Raw genomic sequence first — 20,562 nt, forward strand, 5'->3', positions numbered from 1 at the left:
TATTTACGCACAGCTAGAAAGGAATTAAATATATAGGAAAAACTCATGTCTTGTTGGAGAATATGATGATATGTTGATTTTGTTCTAATTTACTAATTTTAGAAAAACATAGATATGGCCCTCATGCACTTTGGTTCCCTGATTATTTAAAAATAATTATGAAATATTAAATATTTATAATAGAGAATAATAAATTATCATTTCCCTATCACTACTTGGGAATAAATCATCACCACTATAGTTGAAGCCCAAGTCCCCTTTCTCCAGGCAATACCCCCTCCCCTGCCAAGTATGCAATCCTATGTAGCTTTCCTAGAAATGTACATCCTCTGACATAACTTATGGCACTGTTTTGCCAGTTTAAAAAACTTTTCACTAGTTTTTCACTGGGTTTTTCAGAGTATTTTTTGTTTACTCTTTTGCAAAAATTAATCTCTGGTTTGGACAGGGTTTAATAAATAGGGCTGCTTGTTTTGACGGTGGTTCCAAGTCTTTGTGCCAAAGGCTGGCCACTTGGTGTGGTATCTGATTTTTCCTTTTTCATCCTGCAGTTACACGAATAAGGCAATGGAAATTGAAGCAAAGAAAGCTATACTCCTTGTTTTCCTTACTAGAGACTGTGTCTTTGGGTAACCGAAGAGTTATTAGGGGGCCCAAGCATTCTACCTTCAGCTCCAGTCCTAACTCCTGTCTTCTGTGTTCCTAACTGCCTTGGTGTACACTCCCACCTGGACTCTGGGAAGCCTTGCTGGGCATTTGCTTCATTCCAGCATGTTGCCTGCTGAGCGCTTGCCGTGAGACAGACACTCTGCCAGAGGTGACGCCGCTGCAGTGCTTTGTGCAGACTTTCTACTGTGGTATCGCCAACAGGAGGAGAGAACAGATGTGAACCCTTGTGGGGCCCAGGCGGGAGCTATAGCAGGCCAGTCAGTCATGAGCCAGAAATCTGCAGTTTGACCTTAAAAGCTCTGTGAATGCTACATTCTTCTCCACAGTATGTCTGTATTTTGTATTAAACAATAGTAATTGGCTCTCCCCCAAATCTTCAAGTCAAAGTTGTGCTCCAGGAGGATGCACTCCTTTTTTTTTTCCTCTGGCTTTGACACCCCCTCATTTATGCAATTTGTCTTAACAGGTACTGTTACATAGTATTAACATGTTATTGTAACTACTCGACCTACTAAACTGTAAACTTGGTTGAGGCACAGGGTATCATTTATTTAGTTCACTGCTGTTGTCCCAGTGGTATCTGGAAATCATGGACTTTCAGCAGATACTTGTTGAATGAATATGTAAACCTGAGCTTGCAAAGCCTAAGAATATAAAGAATTACCATGTTGACCCTGTCCTCTGGGAATTCATGGTATAGTTGAAGAGAAAACCATATATGTAACAAACATGAAAAAATAACGAGAGACCAAGAGATGAACACCAAATTGGTGACATAGGCAATGTGAATTTAGGAAGAGGAGATGGGACGCCTGGGTGGCTCAGTTGGTTAAGTGGCTGCCTTCGGCTCAGGTCATGATCCCAGCGTCCTGGGATCGAGTCCCACATCGGGCTCCTTGCTTGGCAGGGAGCCTGCTTCTCCTTCTCCCTCTGCCTCTGCCTGCCACTCTGTCTGCCTGTGCTTGCTCTCGCTTCTCTCTCTATGGCAAATAAATAAATAAAATCTTTTAAAAAAAATTATAAAAAAAAAATTAAAAAAATTAAAAAAAAAAAAAAGGAAGAGGAGCAATTTCTGTGGTCGTAGGTGGCCTCAAAAATTTCCATGACACAGAGTAGAGGCACTGCATATAGTGGAATGAGCTCTGGACCGGGGGTCACTTCACCTCTGGGCTCATTTTCTTCATTTGCATTTGTGGGATGCCTACTTTGGGTCAAGACTTGTGTTGGGGCACCTGGGTGGCTCAGTAGGTAAACTGTCTGCCTTTGGCTCAGGTTATGATTCCAGGGTCCTGAAATGGAGCCCCGCGTCTTGCTCCCTGCTCAGTGGGAAGCCTGCTTCTCCCTCTCCCCACTGCCGTGCTCGCTTTCTCTGTCTCTCTCTCTCTCTCTCTCTCCCAAATAAGTAAATAAAAAAAAAAAAACACCAAAAAAAAAAAAACCTTGTGTTGGGGAGCCAGAATTATAACAGTGACTAAAACTGATACAGTCCCCACCCTCCCAGAGATTAGCAAGGAAGATGGAGATAAAACAAGCAATGGTGATAAAGTCAAGAGCAGTGATCAAGGGGTATGCCACAGGGGAGAGAAGTGACCCAGATCTTGTCTTGGTGTCTGAACAAGTCCTCCCTGAGGAACTGAAGATTACATGAGACCAGAAGATGAATATGACAGTATTCGGCCAAGGAAGGTGGGGGTCACTAGTACTCTGAGCAGAGCGAGCGGCATAAGGCACGATCCCGGAATTGGAAGTGGTCCAGGAGGCTGGAGCCAGGAGGAGATGGGGAGTGTGGTGCAGGATGAGGCTGATGAGGAGGACCGGGGCCAGACTGTGAATCTGATTCTTATCCTCCAGGCAGTGGGAAGCCCTGGAGAATTTTAAGTAATGGGGCAAAGTTGTTTAAAAAGGTCACTTTGGCTATTTACATGGAGAATGGATGGAGAGTGGGTAAGGCTGGATGTGGCAGAGCAGACAAGTCTGGTGGGTGGATTCTAACATGTTTAGGGAAGGACAGAACTTGGTGATTAATGGGGAGGGGGAGGAGACAAGGAAAAGATGGTGTCAAGGATGGCTCCCTGGTTGATGAGAGTCCTCAGAGGTGCTTGAGGGAGCCAAGTGAAGTTGTTGGCAGCTGGAAATATTTGGATCTAGCCCTCAGGAATGAAGTCTAGGACAAAGATATGGATTTGGGGGGTCTTTAACATATGGATTATAGTTAAAAGTTTGGAGGCAGTGAGTTCTGCCAGGGAGAATGATAGTGTGTGAAGAGAAATTCTAAAACAGGACCATGGGGGTGCCTGGGTGGTTCAGTGGGTTAAAGCCTCTGCCTTTGGCTCAGGTCATGATCCCAGGGTTCTGGGATGGAGTCCCACATTGGCTCTCTGCTCAGCAGGGAGCCTGTTTCCTTCTCTCTCTCTCTCTCTGCCTACTTGTGATCTCTCTCTCTGTCTCTCTGTCAAATAAATAAATAAAATCTTTAAAAAAAAATAATAAAACAGGACTATGGAGGATGCCAGCATTTCAAGTGCAGGAAGAGGAATTGCCTCAAGAAACCGAGACAGAGTGACCAGGGAAGTGAGGAAAAACCGTCTCTGCCACCAGACTGGGTGATCTTCAAGGCCTCAGTCATCTCTGACATGCTATGGTCCTGCAGAGCTGGGATTTGAGCCAGATCTCAAAAGCAAAGCACATGGATAGGCCATGAGAACAGAGAAGGGCATTCCAAGGAATATTACTGTATCAGCCAAAGTCCCAACAAGAAACAGAGGACACACTCAAACTGAATAATTTGAAGAAGTTTTTAATAAAGAGGCTATTCACAAAGTGGTGGGGTGAGTTTCGGGAATGCAGGACAGCAGAACTCAGGCGCGGGCCACAACAGAGGCCCTTCCACCCCAGGCCTAGGGTTCGCTGAAGGGGAGAGCAGCTGAGAATGAGGAGCTACTTGAGAGGAGCTGTGGCCTTCTGGACCAGCTTCCTCCCTCTCTCCCTGCCCTCTGGCTTCTCACCAGGACCGGCTGTTGGCCAAATGTGCACCTGAAAGCAAGAGAGCCCGTGGGGGCAGTTTGAATATGTTATGTTCCTGGGGCACAGAGCAAGGCAGAGAGTGGATGTAGAGGGGCAAACAGAAGACATCAAAAACAATTATCTTGAGAAATGGAAATATATGGGGAAGAGAGTGTCTTCGTTTTCTGTTGCTGCTGTCACAAATTCAGTGGCTTCAGGCAACGAGGATTTGTTACATTGCAGTTATGGAGGTCAGAAACCAAGACTGGTGTCACTGCCTAACGTCAAGGTGTCAGCAGGTCTGTGCTCCTTTCTGAAAGCTCTGGAAGAGAATGCATTTCCCTTTTTTCCCCCAGCTTCTAGAGGCCAGCCGCATGTCCTGGCTCTCAGCCCCTTCCTCTGTCGTCTTCAGAGCCAGGAATCACATCACTGGACCCTCTGCTCCTGTCATCACACCTCCTCTGGCTCTCCTGCCTGCCTCTTCCATCTTTTAAGAGCCCTTGTAATTCTGTTGGACCCACCCGGATAATCCAGGATAATCTCCCTATTTTAAGATCCTTTATTTAACCCACCTGGTCCCTTTTGCCATGTAAAGTAGCGTATCCCCAGGTCCCAGAGGATTCCAGCTTGGACATAGGTAGGGGGTCATTATCCTGCCTGTCACAGGGAGCCAATAAGCCTTCTGTCTGGAGGAGAGTAACTCCCTGGGAAATTAATGAAGACCGTAAGTAAGCAGAAAGTGCAAACTGAAGCCAAATTGTGGGAGTTTGGGATGTTAGACTGTCTGAATTTCATTCTGTAGACAAGAGGGAGCCATTGTAAGTCCTTACCCAGAGAACTGGCTTTTTAGCAGTGTAAAGAGAGATGACCCGATTGTGGTGTTCTGGTGGCTCAGAGGGAAGAACAGAAACCATTCAAGATGCTGTTGGAGTACTTCAGGCCCAAAGGACAGAGGTGCAAAACAAGAGTGACAGGAAGAGGGGTGGTGTGAAAGGTTCTGTGCAGTCAGAATCTGCAGGAGATGCTAACCAGGTGGCCATGGAAAGAGGGGGGAGAATCAAAGGGTGGTCCAAGTTTTTAAAGTGAGTGACTGGTAAATTAATGATAGGATCTAGAAAATCAGGAGAGTAAGTCAGTTTCATAGAAAAATGTGAAGTTAGGATGATAGCTTTAGAATCCTGAACTAGAAGTACAAATAGAATCTTACCAGGCCTAAGATATCACCAATTGAAAACACACCAATATTTTATGTACCACTAAGGAAAAAATGCTGCCAACTAAAATATGATACATGCTTCCTTAAAAACATAATTTTCGGGGCACTTAGTGGCTCAGTCATTAAGCGTCTGCCTTCGGCTCAGGTCACGATCCCAGGGTCCTGTAATCAAGCCCCAGGTGAAACTCCCTGCTTGGTGGGAAGCCTGCTTCTCCCTCTCCCACTCTCCCTGTTTGTGTTCCCTCTTTTGCTGTCTGTCTCTGTGCCATGTAAATAAGTAAAAAAATAAATCTTTAAATATATATATATATATGTATATATATATACATATATATATATAATTTTCACTTTATTGAAAGAATAGTTTTAGACTTACAGAGACTTTTTTGAAATCTTTTAACTTACATACAACAAATTGCATATATGTAAAGTGTAGAGTTTGCTAAGTATAAACGTATGCATGCACCTGTGAAACCACTACAATCAAGGTGGTGAATAAGCATATAGCATATGTAAAGCTCAGAATTTTCTTTATGTCCCTTCATGATCCCTCCCTTTACCCATCTCTACCTCTTTCTCTTCCATCCCCAACCAACTATGACTTTGTTTTCTGTCATATAAATTACAGTCTCTAGCATTTTAGATACATGGAGCCATACCCAATGCATTCTTTTGGGTCTGGCTTCTTTCATTAGTTTAATTATTTTGATGTTCATCCACGTCGATACGTGTTTCAGTAGTTTATTCCTTTTTACTTCCCAGTAGTTTCCGTTATGTGGATATACCATGTTTTTTTATCCATTCACCCACCAATGATCATTCAGTTTACTTATAGATTTTGGCTATTTGAAATAAAGCTTCTATGAATAGATTTTTTTTTAATTATAGATCACACCAGGCATAGAAAAGGAAGATACAATTGAAACGAATTGGTTAATATTCTTAAAAGTTCTTCACCATTTAGAGTGTAACTTTTTGTATCGCTTTTTGATTCACAATAACGAATGTCTTTTTTTTTTAAGCTTTATTTATTTATTTATTTGACAGAGAGAGAGATCACAAGTAGACAGAGAGGCAGGCAGAGAGAGAGAGAGAGAGAGAAGCAGGCTCCCTGCTGAGCAGAGAGCCCGACGCGGGACTGGATCCCAGGACCCCGAGATCATGACCTGAGCCGAAGGCAGCGGCTTAACCCACTGAGCCACCCAGGCGCCCCGAATGTCTTTTTTTTCCATCCAGTATTGCCGCTGCACCATCAAGAGTGGTCTTTTTTTTTTTTTTTTTAAACCTGTGAAAGAGCTAAAAGCCATTAATGCTGGGCTTTTAAGACCACTTAGTAATTATGTGGCACTAGCTTAAGCTGCATCTTCCTTTGGGAGCATTGCTAAACATCCCTGAGTTGCCACCTGTCTCACTCCCTCCCCTTTAGGTTTCAAAAGAGTGGTCCACTATTTTTACAAGTCCCTGGATTTTTTGTTCTGTTTTGTTTTCCGAATCCCTGACACCCATTCTTCTAGTTTTGAAGCTGGTGCTTTTGCTATTATGCATTCATAAGCAATGTCAGGGACATCTTGACTGCTGTTGGGCCCACAGTAATCGTAGGATCATCAATTGTAAAACACATCTGAATTTCAGAATGTTAAATGTGGGAAACTGTGTAACATCAAGTCCATTAAGAAGGATGGTTCAGCCAGTTCATTTGATGGTTAAGGGCCTGGCAGATTTGGGTCTGTGCCCAGTGTCACATGATAAATTAGTGGTAACTGGGACCAAAACAGAGTACCCATGATCTAATTGGTCTCTGACTTTAGTGAGATGGTTTTGGGGGGAGAGTTCTGTTTATTTGTTCATTTTACTGTACTATAGCAACAGAAGATTAAAAGAAGGTTGGCCAGTGGAAAAGACAGTTACATTGTACATAGAAAAGATATCTAAACAGAAAACCACAAACTTGAATGTAGTGAGCAGTTGAATTAGAGAAGGAAGCAACATTCTAATAACTGTTCATTGGCTCACCTTCAACTGGTCTCTTCCTATGCCAACCCATTCTTTATTCTTACCTTTTGAATTGCTTTATGTAAAAAACTGGCTTCTCAGATGATTCCTCTGTTTTAAACATCTGTAGTGGCTCCCATTTCCAACAGAATAGATAGAGCCCAGGTTCGTTGGCAGGGATTATAAGGAAGGCCCTTCACAAATGTCCCTTTCTTGACTTAGTTCTTTCCTCTCCCGGTCGCACACCAACCATTCACCAACACACCATCATCCACCTTCTTATCTTTGTGCCTATGTTTATAATGTTCCTTTTTTCTGGAATAACCCTTTCCCACCCACATCCCCACTATGGTCTCTTCCTTCAAGGCTCAAAGGCAACCTCCTTTTCACAGTTTCCCCTTAACCTCCCTCCCCCACTTTACCCAATGATTACTTCCTCGTGTGTTTTTAGACCTATTTTATGCTTTACTTCTATTATAGCACTTATCAAATGGCATTATCTCTATTTGTGTGTCTCACTGAGCTGTGATCTTCTTGAAGAAGGGGTCACGTCTCGTTCATCTTTAGGTTCCTGCTTTCTAGGTGTGTGCCTGGCAAACAGCAGGTGCACAGCAAATACTAATTGTCTTAAAAGATCTGATTGAGTTTAATATTGCCTAGGGAGAAACACAATCAGCTAAGTGCCTTGCTATTTCCTAAATGCAATATTATCCTTCTAGAGGAGAGATGGAAAATCCTTTGCAAGAAAGATGGGATTGAGTGAGAATTACATTCCGAATGGAAGTTTAGCAGTGAGGTAGTATAAAAGAAGGGGTTGAAAGGAGAGCGGACCAGAGGTTTAACGAACTAGGCAGCATGACTAAGGACACAAAAAAACACGGGACTAGAAAGAGAACAGGAGACCGGGGGAAGAACAAAAAGAGAGGAGAAGTGTGGAGAGACTATGCAGTCAGGATGTTAGGATCTTACTGAGATTAATTGCAGGGAGTTACTGGACAATGCTTTCTCACATGGACGTTCCAAACTCTCTTTCCTGAATGAGCCCCATTTTGTATTCTTCACATCACTCTCTCCCTGAAAAGACACAAGTATGCTTCTTACGAAGGCCTTACAATTAGCTCATTGTTTTTCTCTGTTTTCTATGGAAAGCTGGAGGAGGCAGAGTAGTGTGGTGGAAAGGCGCCCTGCACGCTGGGAACCAGGAGGTCTGGCACATGGCAGCTCTGGAGCCTCGAGCGAGGCACTTAGCCACCTTTGCCTCAGAATCTTTGCCTGTCAGATTGGATAGTAGTATCTGTGCAGGCTTCCTTTCTGAGGTGTTTGTAAAGATTTAAGTAAGTGAAAGAGTACACATGGAAACCCATTCTAAGCTGTCAGGTCACAGAGGAAGGACAGAGAGGAAAGAACTAATTCTGCAAATGGAGGTGGTATGACCGTTTTGTGGAAACCTTTGTCCAATAAAGACTCCATTGGCAGATAGCACAGGCTTTGTCTCCTGTGAATAAGTCCTGTTTGCTGAGTACGATCATGGTGTTTCTTTCTGATTGGTAGTATTCTGAAGTCTCAGGAGGCTGGCCTGTTTAAATGTCTGCGACCCATGAGAAGGACATATAAGAAGCCATGGCACTCCCTTTTCAAAAAGAGCTGGAGAAATACAAGAACATTGATGAAGATGAGCTTCTTGGCAAACTCTCAGAAGAGGAACTGAAACAGTTGGAAAATGTTCTCGATGACCTGGATCCCAAGGTTCGTGAGCTACAACGGAAACATCGTGGTCAGCGGTAGTAGGGATAAATGGTGTGGCTTGGTCCTTAAACAATAGTGTAGAAATCCCTTAGCTCCAAATACACATTCCTTGTTCTTTCCCTGATTGGTTCTTGACCACTTACTCTGACAGATTCATAAAGAAACTCAGTAGCTACGTCTACGATAGGATATGGCAAATTTCTCAAAAACCAATTTAATGTAAATGGTAAAACATATTTTCCATTGCTTGAGAAAGGACTACTTTGACTTAGGGAAGAAGAAAGGAAAGAGGAGAAGCGAACAAATCTTACCAAATTTCTTCTTTGAGGTCTTATACTCTACTAGGCACAGAAACCCTAGGGGTAAATTATATTACTCCCATTTCATAAACGAGGGGAACAGATGCGAAGAAGTAATTTACAGAAGAGCTCATACTAGTAACCTCAGAGATGCTATTTAAACCAGGCCTTAACCCCCCAAGTAGATATTTTTTATACTTCTTTTTTTTAAATGCATAAATAACTAGAAATCTTTGGTGATCTCACAACAATGGAGATGTTTGAATTATAACAACAAAATCATGTATTTAAGTGGAGATTCTAATATTTTCATGAGTTCTTGAAAAACAAAGTAGCTTGTTACAGTGTTTGTTTCGCAAGCACTTTCTTCAGTCCTGATGGTATTTTCTTATAATTAGAATCCGAGGCATCCAAAGTAGTGATTTTACTATAAAGAAAAATATCACTAAAAATTATATATACGATGTGCTGATATGCCACACACTTTGGGTATTTTATTTACTTTTAAAAATGTTTTTATCTTTGATAGACATTGGGGAGTGTATGTGATGTAATGAGCACCGAGTATTATATAAGTCTGACAGACCTGTACCCTTGAACCAAAGAATATGGATACGTTATTTTTAAATTAAAAAAAAATAGATTAAAAATAAATAACCCAAAACACAGCCTTAAAAAAAAAGTTTTTATGCTTAAACATTAAGGAAGGAGTCGTTCAGCTCAGTCAAGCAGGTGTCAGCATCTACCCTAATACTTGCTTATGTGCTGGGTGATTTCCCAGGAAATAGGCTAGAAATAAGAGAGTATAGCCATGTTGGCTCCTTGTTAGTGTCTGTATGCCTGCTTGGGAGAAGGTTGGATAGAGATCTGGCCAAACCCAAGTGTGATCTACGAGGAAGGAGGCCATGGAGGATGCCTGGCCTTTTGCTACCACATTCTAGAATGCAGCTCTGAAGACCCAGAGATGGCTCTGGCTGGCTGTATTCTGCCTGTGTGCTTGGCGGTGGCTCCCTCTCAGCATAGGAGGTTAGAGTAGGTAGGGCCTCAGGGACGTGCCAGAGTTCCCAGCCCTCAGTGCACACCTGCATCTCTGCACAAGTGTCCTCCTCCCTGCCTTGCCCATAGACAGCAGGGCCAGGGATGGGGTCCAAGTCCCAGAGTGTCAGTAGGGTGAACACCATCCTTCCTGCTCACATGTCTGTTTCGTTAGAGCGCACTTCTACCAGCTGGATTCCGACAGAAAGACCAGACCCAGAAAGCAGCCACCGGCCCGTTTGACCGTGAACACCTCCTCATGTACCTGGAGAAGGAGGCTTTGGAACAGAAGGACAGGGAAGACTTTGTGCCCTTCACTGGAGAAAAGAAAGGTAAGGACTCCAGGCACCACGTCCTGGGACTAAGGTACTCCTCATGTCTTGTCACGGGGGGTCCAGCAAGTGAACTGACCTAGAAGTGGGAAAGAAGCCAAGCACTGGATTCATTAGTAAAAAGAATCATGGCTGGTAGAGACACGTCAGTATACTTTTGTCCAGACCTATAGATTGTGTACCACCCAAGAGTGGACCCTGACATAAACTATGGACTTTGGGTAATAACGATGGCAGCGTAGGTTTCATCAGTTGGGACAAACGTTGCGCTCTGCTGCAGGATGTCATGGGGGGGTTGTAAGCATGGGAGAAGGACTATATGGCAGCCGTCTATACTGTCCTCTACACACCTAAAACTGCTCTGAAGAAATAAGGTTTGTTAGTTACCAAAAAAAATTCTAAAAGAATAATATGAGAATATAGATGCTAATTAAATTAATGCTCAAGGTACTCAAATTAGTTCTATGAAAAATATCTGAAGCCCCAAAGCAAAAGCTCTGGCAGTGTGAGGTGTTATGCCTGAGAGAAGGTCCGGTAGGCATTGGTGCGTTGCTCTTAGCCTGAGCCTTTACCAACTGCAGATGTCCACTCCAGGCCTTTCTGTTCCATGTCTAGGATAGCTGTGGCACCAGACCCCTAACCTAAGATGCTACTGTTATACACCAATGCAGTCAAGCATTCCCTCATCCAGCATTTACCAAGCACCTGCTCTGTGCAGAACCATGTGCCAGGTGTTGGCACCATAGTGCATAAGTTCCTGCCTTGCCCTCAGGGAGTTTCTGGTCTAGTGAGAGAAGCTCTGTGGTTGTCCTGGAGAGGCTCCAAGGAGCAAAGGGATGTTCCTCCATGCCGGGACTGAGCTCAGAACCAATACAGGGAAAACAGTCCGCCTTAGCTCCCAACCCCGGGCTCCCCTTGGGACGAAAAGTAGTTACCAAGAGCCTGTGTGGTTTCCTCAGCTACAGAGAGGGACTTGGGCCTGCAGATCCTAACGGAATCATCTATAACCTCATGGCAACGACAGTCTTTTCAAAATGCATCAGATCATGTTGGTTCCCTGCTTGAAGCCTCAAAGCCTCACTGTGGTCCTCAGCACCCAGAAAGAGCTCGCCTTACCCACTTCTCTGATCACCTTCCCCTTCCCCTGCCAAGCCTCAGCCCCGCCATCTGTGTTCAGGTCCCCAAAACTGCCGATCTCTTTTCCCACCCCGGGGTCTGCTCATGATCTCTTCCCTCTGACCCACATCCCCAGTTTTCACATTCTATAAGTCTGAGGTTAAACACCAGGGCTTCGGGCTTTCTTTTCCTGACCCTTCTGTCTAAAATAGATCCCTTCTCTCTGCCATGACACTCATGGATTGCTTTCATGGCGCTACGTTCATCGTTTGGTTTATTTACTTTGGGTTTTGTGCATTTCCCACCTAAGATGAGGTCTCCACTGTGGGATTGTGTCTCTCTATGGGGGCATCTATGCCCCCCAGCATAGATGCTGGCCCAGGGCAGGCTCTTGAGAAATACAGGTTCGATGACCGCTCCCTGGGAGCATATGAACGGGGCCTTGGGCAGCAGGAGCACGCTTCCTCAGCGGGCGTGAGTCCAAGGCTGCTGCCTTCTGTTACGTGACATCTGGCTCTCCTCTGAATCGTTCTCATTTGATGGATCGTGCACCACTGATCATGTCAATTTATTAAGAAAGTGACGTTGGACAGTGAAATATTGGGCAGATAACTAAGGATTGCCATAGAAATAGGAGCTGTCTCTATGGCAGTGTAGCTGCTATTGGACTGAGTTCATTGTGAAAGAAAAGTTACAATGTCAAATCTTCAATAAAATCCCAACAAACATCCAGTATTAGGGTAGTGACAATAATAAGGGGAAAGCTTTGTCTCTTCTTCTCAGAGTCAAGGTCTGAGGAACAATCACAGTAAATTATCTCTTGATCCACATTAATCTGCAGGAGATTCACAGGGGAGCGAGGAAAGCAGGGGCAGTCTGAGTAGTAAATGGGGAGACAAAAGGGGTACACAGTTGCCCGGTGTAGCTTAGGAGAAGGTTGGAAATAACACTGTTGGGCAAAATGCTCAGAGAGCAAGTTTTCCAGACGGAGCAGAGGGAATAGAGTAGAACATGCAGACCCCCCCCCCACACACACCAAAAGGACCAGTGGGTGATCTGGAGGCAGTGGAAGCTACAGTAAAGGTCTCAGGGGAGGGTATGCAACCTCAGCTCTGAACACCGTGTGTACTAAGCCCTCAGGTGCCTGGGCCACGTTTTACTCTCTGCAGTGGCTTTATGCACTTAGAACTTGTTGGTTGCCCGCCAACCCCCCCTAAGAGTGGGTGTGCAGCAGCAGTTGTCCTAAAGTTCAAAAGCTGTGGGCCCCCTGTGCACATGGTATTGAGGGTAACCCTGAACACTCATGGGAAGGTGGAATGTAGACATCTCGGTAACTCTGGAACCAAAGTCATTGGAGCCACAAAGAAAATGCTTCAGGTTGCAGATACTCTGAAAAAGGAGTCTGGGATAAACCCCAGTGTCTGAAATGCTGTTGATTGGTTATTTTCTTTTCCATTTTCTATCTTCTGGCCATTCTCCTTGCATTTTTCATTAAGCTCCAGTGTATTTTCTTTCTTTCTGGGAAAGGTGGCAGTTTACATGATGGGGAGGCAGGAAGCAGGGTGATGGTCAGTGGAGGAGACATTGTGGCCAGGATACCCCAGTCTGACCACAAGCAGTGGTATTGCCCTAGGGTGCCCATTGCTGCCTGGTCCCTGATTTCATGTCTAGCCATTTGAAGATCTGGTCAGCTATCAAGAAGTCAGCATCCCCTGCAACCAGGGACAGCTATTGGAGAGGATTTATGAAGGAGAGTTACTGACTTTGGGTTTGACTTTTACCTTTCCAGTGGGAGTGGGGAGGGCTGACCAGCCAGAGAGATCTGGAAACAGTGTTGGTCTCCATTGCCTGAACCAGGAGCCAGCTCTGTGTTCTACCCAAGATGACAAAGAGAAGGCAGTAGAAGGTTGAGTCTATAGGGAACTCCAAAGATCAAACTGGAGGAGACCAGTTTCAAAAGATTATGCCAAGAAGTAAGAGCAGCTCCAGAAAAGAAATGAAGAGTGAAAAGGTGGCAGGAATTGGAAAAGAGTGTAAGCAGGTTTGGAGTATTGCTATGGCAACTCTGGGATGTCTTAGGTTTCCCCTAATGAGTCATTGCACGCGTGGGATGTGGGTACGTCGTGCAGGCTGAAAGTTAGGAGCAGGTAATATGCCATCCTCCCAGCGATGTGATCTTCAGAGGTTGGGGCTGAGGAGGTAGGGCATAGATGTCAGCATATTCAGAAGTAAGGCCGGGGCAAAACAAATGGAATCTGACTGCGAGGACGAAGTGGGAGGTGAAGGCAGAGTATCCCCATGTGGGAAGCACATTGTACCTTGCTGTTCACAGACCTCTACAACTTCTAAACACGTCAAACCCGAGTTCTCCTTTTGTATCTGACTTCCTTTGGTATGTCTGGAGAATAGCTGTATCTCCGGGTCACTACGCTACTCCAAGTGACCCCAGATAGAGCATCCTAGTGGTCTCCAATCTCAGTCTAGCAAGGAGAACTCAGAGAGCTCTAGTTTGTCCCTCAGGAACCCCTGGGGCTGTGTGGCTGACTCTGCCTCCAGTATTTGCAGGATCCAAGGGAAGAATACAAATAGAAGCCCATGTGCCATTTTTAATAAATGTTTAAAAACTAGTAAACTGTTAAAATATGTTCTATCCCGTTACACATACACCTAGAAGCCCAGGATTCTTGGGCTTCCAAAAGTTCCATGCAAGCATATGGGTCTGTCCTACACTGCTAGAGCCTCACACATATTTGACACCCAGCCTACAGATTGAAGCTTCATTCATTTCACCCACAAATAAACTCCCTTTGGCCTGGGGGTGTCTACTCCGGCAATGTGACATGCCTTTGGGAGGATGGACATGGGGAAGGGATGCATACAGGCCCTGGAAGCAAGTTCAGGGGTCTTTGAGCAGGGAATTCCAGGGTCCTAGATGCCTGGAGCGGAGCCTAGCAGGTGGGATTCTCAGTGGGAATGTCCCTTTGGCCCCATGACTTCTCCCTTGCTGTGGGGAGAAGGGAGATTGCAGGAGAGGAGGACCACAGTGGGCCCTATAAAGCATGGGGCCCATGGCAGGGCCTCTCTTGCCCAGGTCTAAGGGCAATGCTGGCAATCCATAGTAGAGAGGTAGAAACCACCGTTTCCTTCTACATTTAAGGACCATAGTCTCCTCACATCTCTGTGTTGCAGAATGCAGGATTCCTCCTCTGATGTTCCCTCCCTCTAATGGTGGATTAATGATACTGACATTATCCCAGCAATGAAGGAATCCCAGTTGGGTGTGCAATGGGCTTAAGGTTTGGCTCTCAGTGGCTCTCAGAACTGCATTGTCTGGTCAGTCCTTTTACCCTGCCTTGGTCAGCAGCACAGTGTGGTTTTTGTTTTTCTTCTGATTTAAAGGGAGAGTCTTCATCCCCAAAGAAAAGCCCATAGAAACTCGTAAAGAAGAAAAAGTGACCCTTGACCCAGAACTGGAAGAAGCTTTGGCCAGTGCCTCCGACACCGAACTCTATGATCTTGCAGGTTAGTCCTCAGCTCTGGGACACTTTTCTGTCTAGCTCTGGACCTTCAGGCACACACTGGCAGCAGCCTCTGAGCTTCTTAATAACTACTCATCAATATTGCAATACCAGGTGACTTCGGCTTGTATGTAGCCATAAGACTGGGCAGAAGTGACTTCACCTCCCTAAGCAAATCTTACTTTGCTGTATCTCAGCTGTAAAATGTAAAATCCTATCTCAGCTATAAAATGCCCTAATAATACCCTTCCTACGAAATTCAAGAGTTAGAGAAACCAAAAAGAAGGAATCTAAAAGAGTGTTGCAAACTTAAACAATGAAATAATAGCCCTTCCTCTAAGAAGCTTTCACATTTGGCATTTTATCACATTTTACCATCACAAAGCATCCATGAAGTTCCTGCTCTTCCCCATTGTCACTGTTCCATTTTAATTGCCAGGAAGAGGGCTGTTTGCCTAACCACAGAACAGGAGTTATTTACCACTACACCCACACAGTAATGAAAGCCACATTCAGCCCGATCTGCTCATCTTTGTCTAGCTTTCTAAACAGTAGCAACAAAATAATAATTGGTGTTATTATTTGAATTGGTTACACATGCAGAGAGACAAAACACACATGGTATAAATGAATGGATAGACAAGATGGCGCTAGACGTGGTAGACAATGGGTAGACTAGATGGCACTAGATTAGGGGTCTGCAATCTGCGACCTGCCTCCTGGGCTTGTAAATAAACTTTTATTGGAACATAGCAACAACGACAAAAGAATGTCATGAAAGTAAGTTTCTCACCCTAATCAAGTCCTCTACCATTTCTACTATATCACTGGAGAAAGATCCCATGCATCTACCAGCATATTTATGCATCCATGGGATGTGTTTTTTTTCCAAGTGGGATGTAAATTTAGATTATTAGGGTCATTAGGTCACTAGAGGTTAAGGTGCTTTAAAAATAGACCATAGTTGGGTACCTGGTTAGCACAGTTGGTCAAGTGCCTGACTCTGGATTCTGGCTCAGGTCCTGATCTCAGGGTTGTGGGATCAAGCCCTGAGTTGGGCTCTATCCTCAGTGTGGAGTCTGCTTGAGATCCTCTCTCCATCTCCCTCTACCCCTCCCACTTGTGCTCTCTTTCTCTGAAAAAAAAAAAAAGAAAGAAAGAAACCCCCCCTTTTTAAAAGATTTTATTTATTTATTTATTTGACAGACAAATTACAAGTAGGCAGAGAGGCAGGCAGGGCAGGGGGATTGGGGAAGCAGGCTTCCTGCTGAGCTGAGAGGAGCCTGGGATCATGACCTGAGCTGAAGGCAGAGGCTTTAACCCACTGAGCCACCCAGGTGCCCCAAGAAAAAAACCTTTAAAAAAATAAATAAAAAATAGTCCATGAGCATTAGCAAGAATCCTCACATCTTTATTCCATGGAAAGACATTTGTAATAATAATCCATCCTCCCTCCCAGGAGAACCAGCTATGCCTTATTCTAATAGCATGCCTACTATCTCAGCTACATCTTCATTCCTACTGTGATGACGTCAGTGGTCAATACAAGTTCACATATTGGAACCTCTTTCAGAAATCACCACAGGATGGGGCGCCTGGGTGGCTCAGTCATTAAGTGTCTGCCTTTGGCTCAGGTCATGAGCCCAGGGCCTGGGATTGATGGAGCCCTAATCAGGCTCCCTGCTCAGTGGCAAACCTGCTTCCCGTCCTCCCACTCCCCCTGCTTGTGTTCCCTCTCTTGCTGTGCCTCTCTCTGTCAAATAAATAAGTAAAATAAAATAAAATAAAGGAAAAAAGAAAAAGAAATCATTGTGGGAATTGAAGCACCTGCATCACACAGTTAAGAAGGCACTTTGCAGTGACCTTTCTTCTGAGGCCTGTGGTTGCTGTGGAGAGATCCTGTCATGGTTACTGCTCCTCTCAAGGGTTGTATTATGGTTTCTACTAGAATTCCCCAAAGGGAGAATGCAGGGCTGGGCTTGAATTCCCAGGAAATGCTTAAGAAAGGAGAAAGAGAAAAATACCAGTCCTCTGGAAGAGTCTAGATTCTGAAATTCATACAGTAAAACCAGGGGAATACTCCAGATAGAAAACTGTCTTGTTCCTCTCTGCTTAGCCTCACTTCCTCATCAAATACTCCCTTAGAACTCAGGAGAAAGCCCACCTGGGGGTGGGTGACAGCACAATTCTAGGGTGGATCTTTCTGGAAGGCTCAGAGCAGCCCAATGAGTGAATGGGCTGAGGTTTAGGTAAGAAAGAGTGCCAGTACCCTGTGCATGTTGTTCTGTTCGGTAGATAGCAGAAAGACAGTCACCAAGGGAGCAGCAGCTGACTTCCAAGACAGCCCTTCCTACAATAGCTGGAGCTCAGCATGGTCACAATTCTGAGGGTCTAGAGAGTCCAGCTTGTCAGTGCACATAGGAGCCGTCGGTTTGGGGCTAATCTACTAGCCAGATTCACAGGGAATGGATGAAACAAAAGTTAAAAGTTGGCAGTGGGAGCCAAATTATAATTAGAAGTTGCTTAGTGAGTATAGAGCCAAAGCAAGATATATTTGGATGATCCGTGGCCTGTGTTTATTAAATAGGGTGTCTCCTCTCTAGGCAGTGCCAGATACATAGTGACAAATTCTTATTTATTTAACAAGAATTTGTAAAGTGCTCAGAACAGTGTCTGACGCCTGTGAAGTGATTTCCCCTTTGTAACACTTAAAGTATAATTATTTTCCCTACCTTACCAATGACGAAGCATGCTCAGAGGCATTTAGAACTTCCCAAGTCACACAGGTATTATGGGACAGAACCAGGATTCCAGCTCTGGCTGACTGCTCCCAAGTGCCACCCTTAACCCTAGACTTGCGGGCTCTTAAACATTTGCCCTTTACTGGGCTGCTGCTGGCTGCCTCCCTTCTCCTGATATGTAGATTACAGTACAGCTGAGGAGCTCTGAGGTATTCTTCTGCCTCCTGCTGACAGATGACCTGCTCTGGGATCCTTCTCCTGGCTGCCAGTCTCTTTTGTATAATTTCATTATCAAAGGCCATGGTTGCCTTTCAGCCTGCCTGGAGCACATTCTGGCCAGGTGCTGCTTCTTGTGTCCTTTGCTGCCTCCTGGTGTAAGCTCCCCATAATACAGGAGCTGCAAAATCAGTATGCTTATCCGACCTTTTATGGCTGACATCTGTTTTCTTTCCCATACCACAGTGCTCCAAACTGGAGAGAACAACTGCTGTTGGTACTGAGAGATTGGGGTGGCTTTCCCTGAAAGAGGCCCATGATCTTCCTGCCGTTTGCTATAATCTGTATAATGTTAGATGCTACAATATCCTTAGACTCAGTCCCACACTCACATTTTACAGACAAGAAAACAGAAAGGTTGAGTCTACTTAGCTAGGAGGTTTAAGCAAGTTTTCAGTAACTTGAGGGCATAACTAGACCACTGCCCTGCAGATGACTCTCCCTGTATAGCCACAGAAAGACATGTGAAGATTGCTAGTGGCAATGGAGAAGGATTGGAAAGGGATTTTTAAAAATATGTAAACTTATTGAACACTACATGTGTCCCACACACTGTGCAAGGCAAGGGGGTTCCGGAGACTGACTTTACAATATGAAGAGTTGATATTCAAGGGGCAAGTTAACATTGTGGACATCCTAATATGCCTTCCCAAGCTTATGATACATTTACTGATTATCTTTGTTTCTAGCTGTTCTCGGGGTACACAATTTACTCAACAATCCAAAGTTTGATGAAGAAGTGACCAATGCTAAAGGTGGCAAAGCACCTGTGAGAAGTAAGTTGATGTGAAGTCCATGGTTTGTGAAACTTGGGAGCTCCAAGAGTTTGTTGGTAAGAGGGAGGCCTATTGACTGGGCTGCCTGTTGAATCAGATTTCCACCCTATAGATTCCATAGGTGGATTCTGTCAGTTCGCCAAGGGTCAGTCACTGGAGAAGTGTACAGCTTATTAGGTTCTCTCACTGACTCGTTCATTAGTCATGTACTGAATACCTACCGTGTGTCAGGAAGGTTCTAGGCTTAGGTACAAAGATAAAAAATGGCCTCTGCCCAAAGGAACTTCCCTATCCAGGGTTAGGATGGACCAATAAAATCAGGTAATTTTGCTCCAGCATGATCCAGGTGCTGTAAAAACTTACAGAAGATCACAGCTCTTCTTAGATTAATTGTATTTTATTCTCTTTGAAGGAGTTTCAGCAGGTACTTTCTAGTCTGAGCAGCATGTTTACAAACCATCATTTATACTGGGCTATTTATCCAGACCATAAGCAATGTTACTTTTCTTTTTTTTCTTTTTAGCTTTTGATATGTGCAGATGAAAATGTTTATCCTTTTAAACTTGGATATCAACGGGTAACATTCTGTCAGCACGCTGGCTATTAAAAGTCTGATGCATCATCTTCTGGGCCTTTGTGCATATACATATTATTAAGTCTTTTTAAGACTATTATTTTAGGGAAATTTTAGGTACACAGCAAAATTGAGCAGAAGGGGACGCCTGGGTGACTCAGTTGGTTAAGCAGCTACCTTCAGCTCAGGTCATGATCCCAGCATCCTGGGATCGAGTCCCACATCGGGCTCCTTGCTCAGGAGGGAGCCTGCTTCTCCCTCTGCCTCTGCCTGCATCTCTGTCTGCCTGTGCTCATTCTCTCTGACAAATAAATAAATAAAATCTTTTTAAAAAATTGAGCAGAAGGCACAAAGATTTCCCATATACTCCTTGCCCCCAATTCATGCACAGACTCCCCCAGTATCTACGTCTCCTATCAGAGTGGTACGTATATTACACTTGATGAACCTACCTTGATACATCTTTACCACTTGAAGTCCATTGTTTACATTTGGGTTCACTCTTGGGGTATGGACAAATGTCTAGTGACATGTGTCCACCATTATTATAGCATCATGCAGAGTAGTTTCACCATCTTAAAAATCTCCTCTGCTCACCTATTCATCTTTCTCTCCCCTAGCTCCTGATGACCACTAATCTTCTTATTCTATAGTTTTGCCTTTTCTAGACTGTCATATGGTTGGAATCATACAATGTGTAGCCCTTTCAGATTGGCTTCTTTCACTTAGTAATATACATTTAAATTTCCCCCATGCCTTTTCAGGCTTGGTAGCTCATTTCTTTTTAGCACTGCATAATACCCTATTGTAAGGATGTGTTTATCCATTCATTTACTGAAGGACATCATGGTTGCTTCCAAGTCTTGGCAATTATGAATAAAGCTTCTGTAAACATCCATGTGTGGATTTTTTGTGTGTATATAAGCTTTCAGCTCCTCTGGGTAAACACCAAGGAGCATGATTGCTAGATCAAATGATAACAGCATGTTTAGTTTTGTAAGAAGCCACCACTATCTACCATTGTGGTTGTAACATTTTGCATTCTCACTAGCAAAGAATGAGGGTTTCTGTTGCTCCACTCTTAGCTAGCATTCGGTTTTATCAGTGTTCCAGATTGAGGTTATTCTTTTTTTTTTTTTTTTAAAGATTTTATTTATTTATTTGACAGAGAGAGATCACAAGTAGTCAGAGAGGCAGGCAGAGAGAGAGAGAGGAGAAAGCAGGCTCCCCGCTGAGCAGAGAGCCCGATGCGGGACTCGATCCCATTCT

The 20,562-nt window shown here is 44.2% G+C and overlaps 1 protein-coding gene across 1 annotated transcript in view; it reads left to right on the forward strand.

Annotated features, from left to right (window-relative positions):
• Window positions 1-20,562, forward strand: part of TMOD2 (tropomodulin 2) — a 50,331-nt gene that overhangs the window by 5,421 nt on the left and 24,348 nt on the right. The window contains exons 2-5 of the mRNA XM_059372829.1: window positions 8,432-8,626; window positions 10,136-10,292; window positions 14,808-14,930; window positions 18,633-18,719. Of these exons, the coding sequence (XP_059228812.1) occupies window positions 8,501-8,626; window positions 10,136-10,292; window positions 14,808-14,930; window positions 18,633-18,719 (493 nt within the window). The 5' untranslated portion in view covers window positions 8,432-8,500. The remainder of the gene's footprint in view (window positions 1-8,431; window positions 8,627-10,135; window positions 10,293-14,807; window positions 14,931-18,632; window positions 18,720-20,562) is intronic.

The sequence above is a fragment of the Mustela nigripes genome, chromosome 13, assembly GCF_022355385.1.
Source record: "Mustela nigripes isolate SB6536 chromosome 13, MUSNIG.SB6536, whole genome shotgun sequence".
NCBI classification, from domain to species: Eukaryota; Metazoa; Chordata; class Mammalia; order Carnivora; family Mustelidae; genus Mustela; species Mustela nigripes.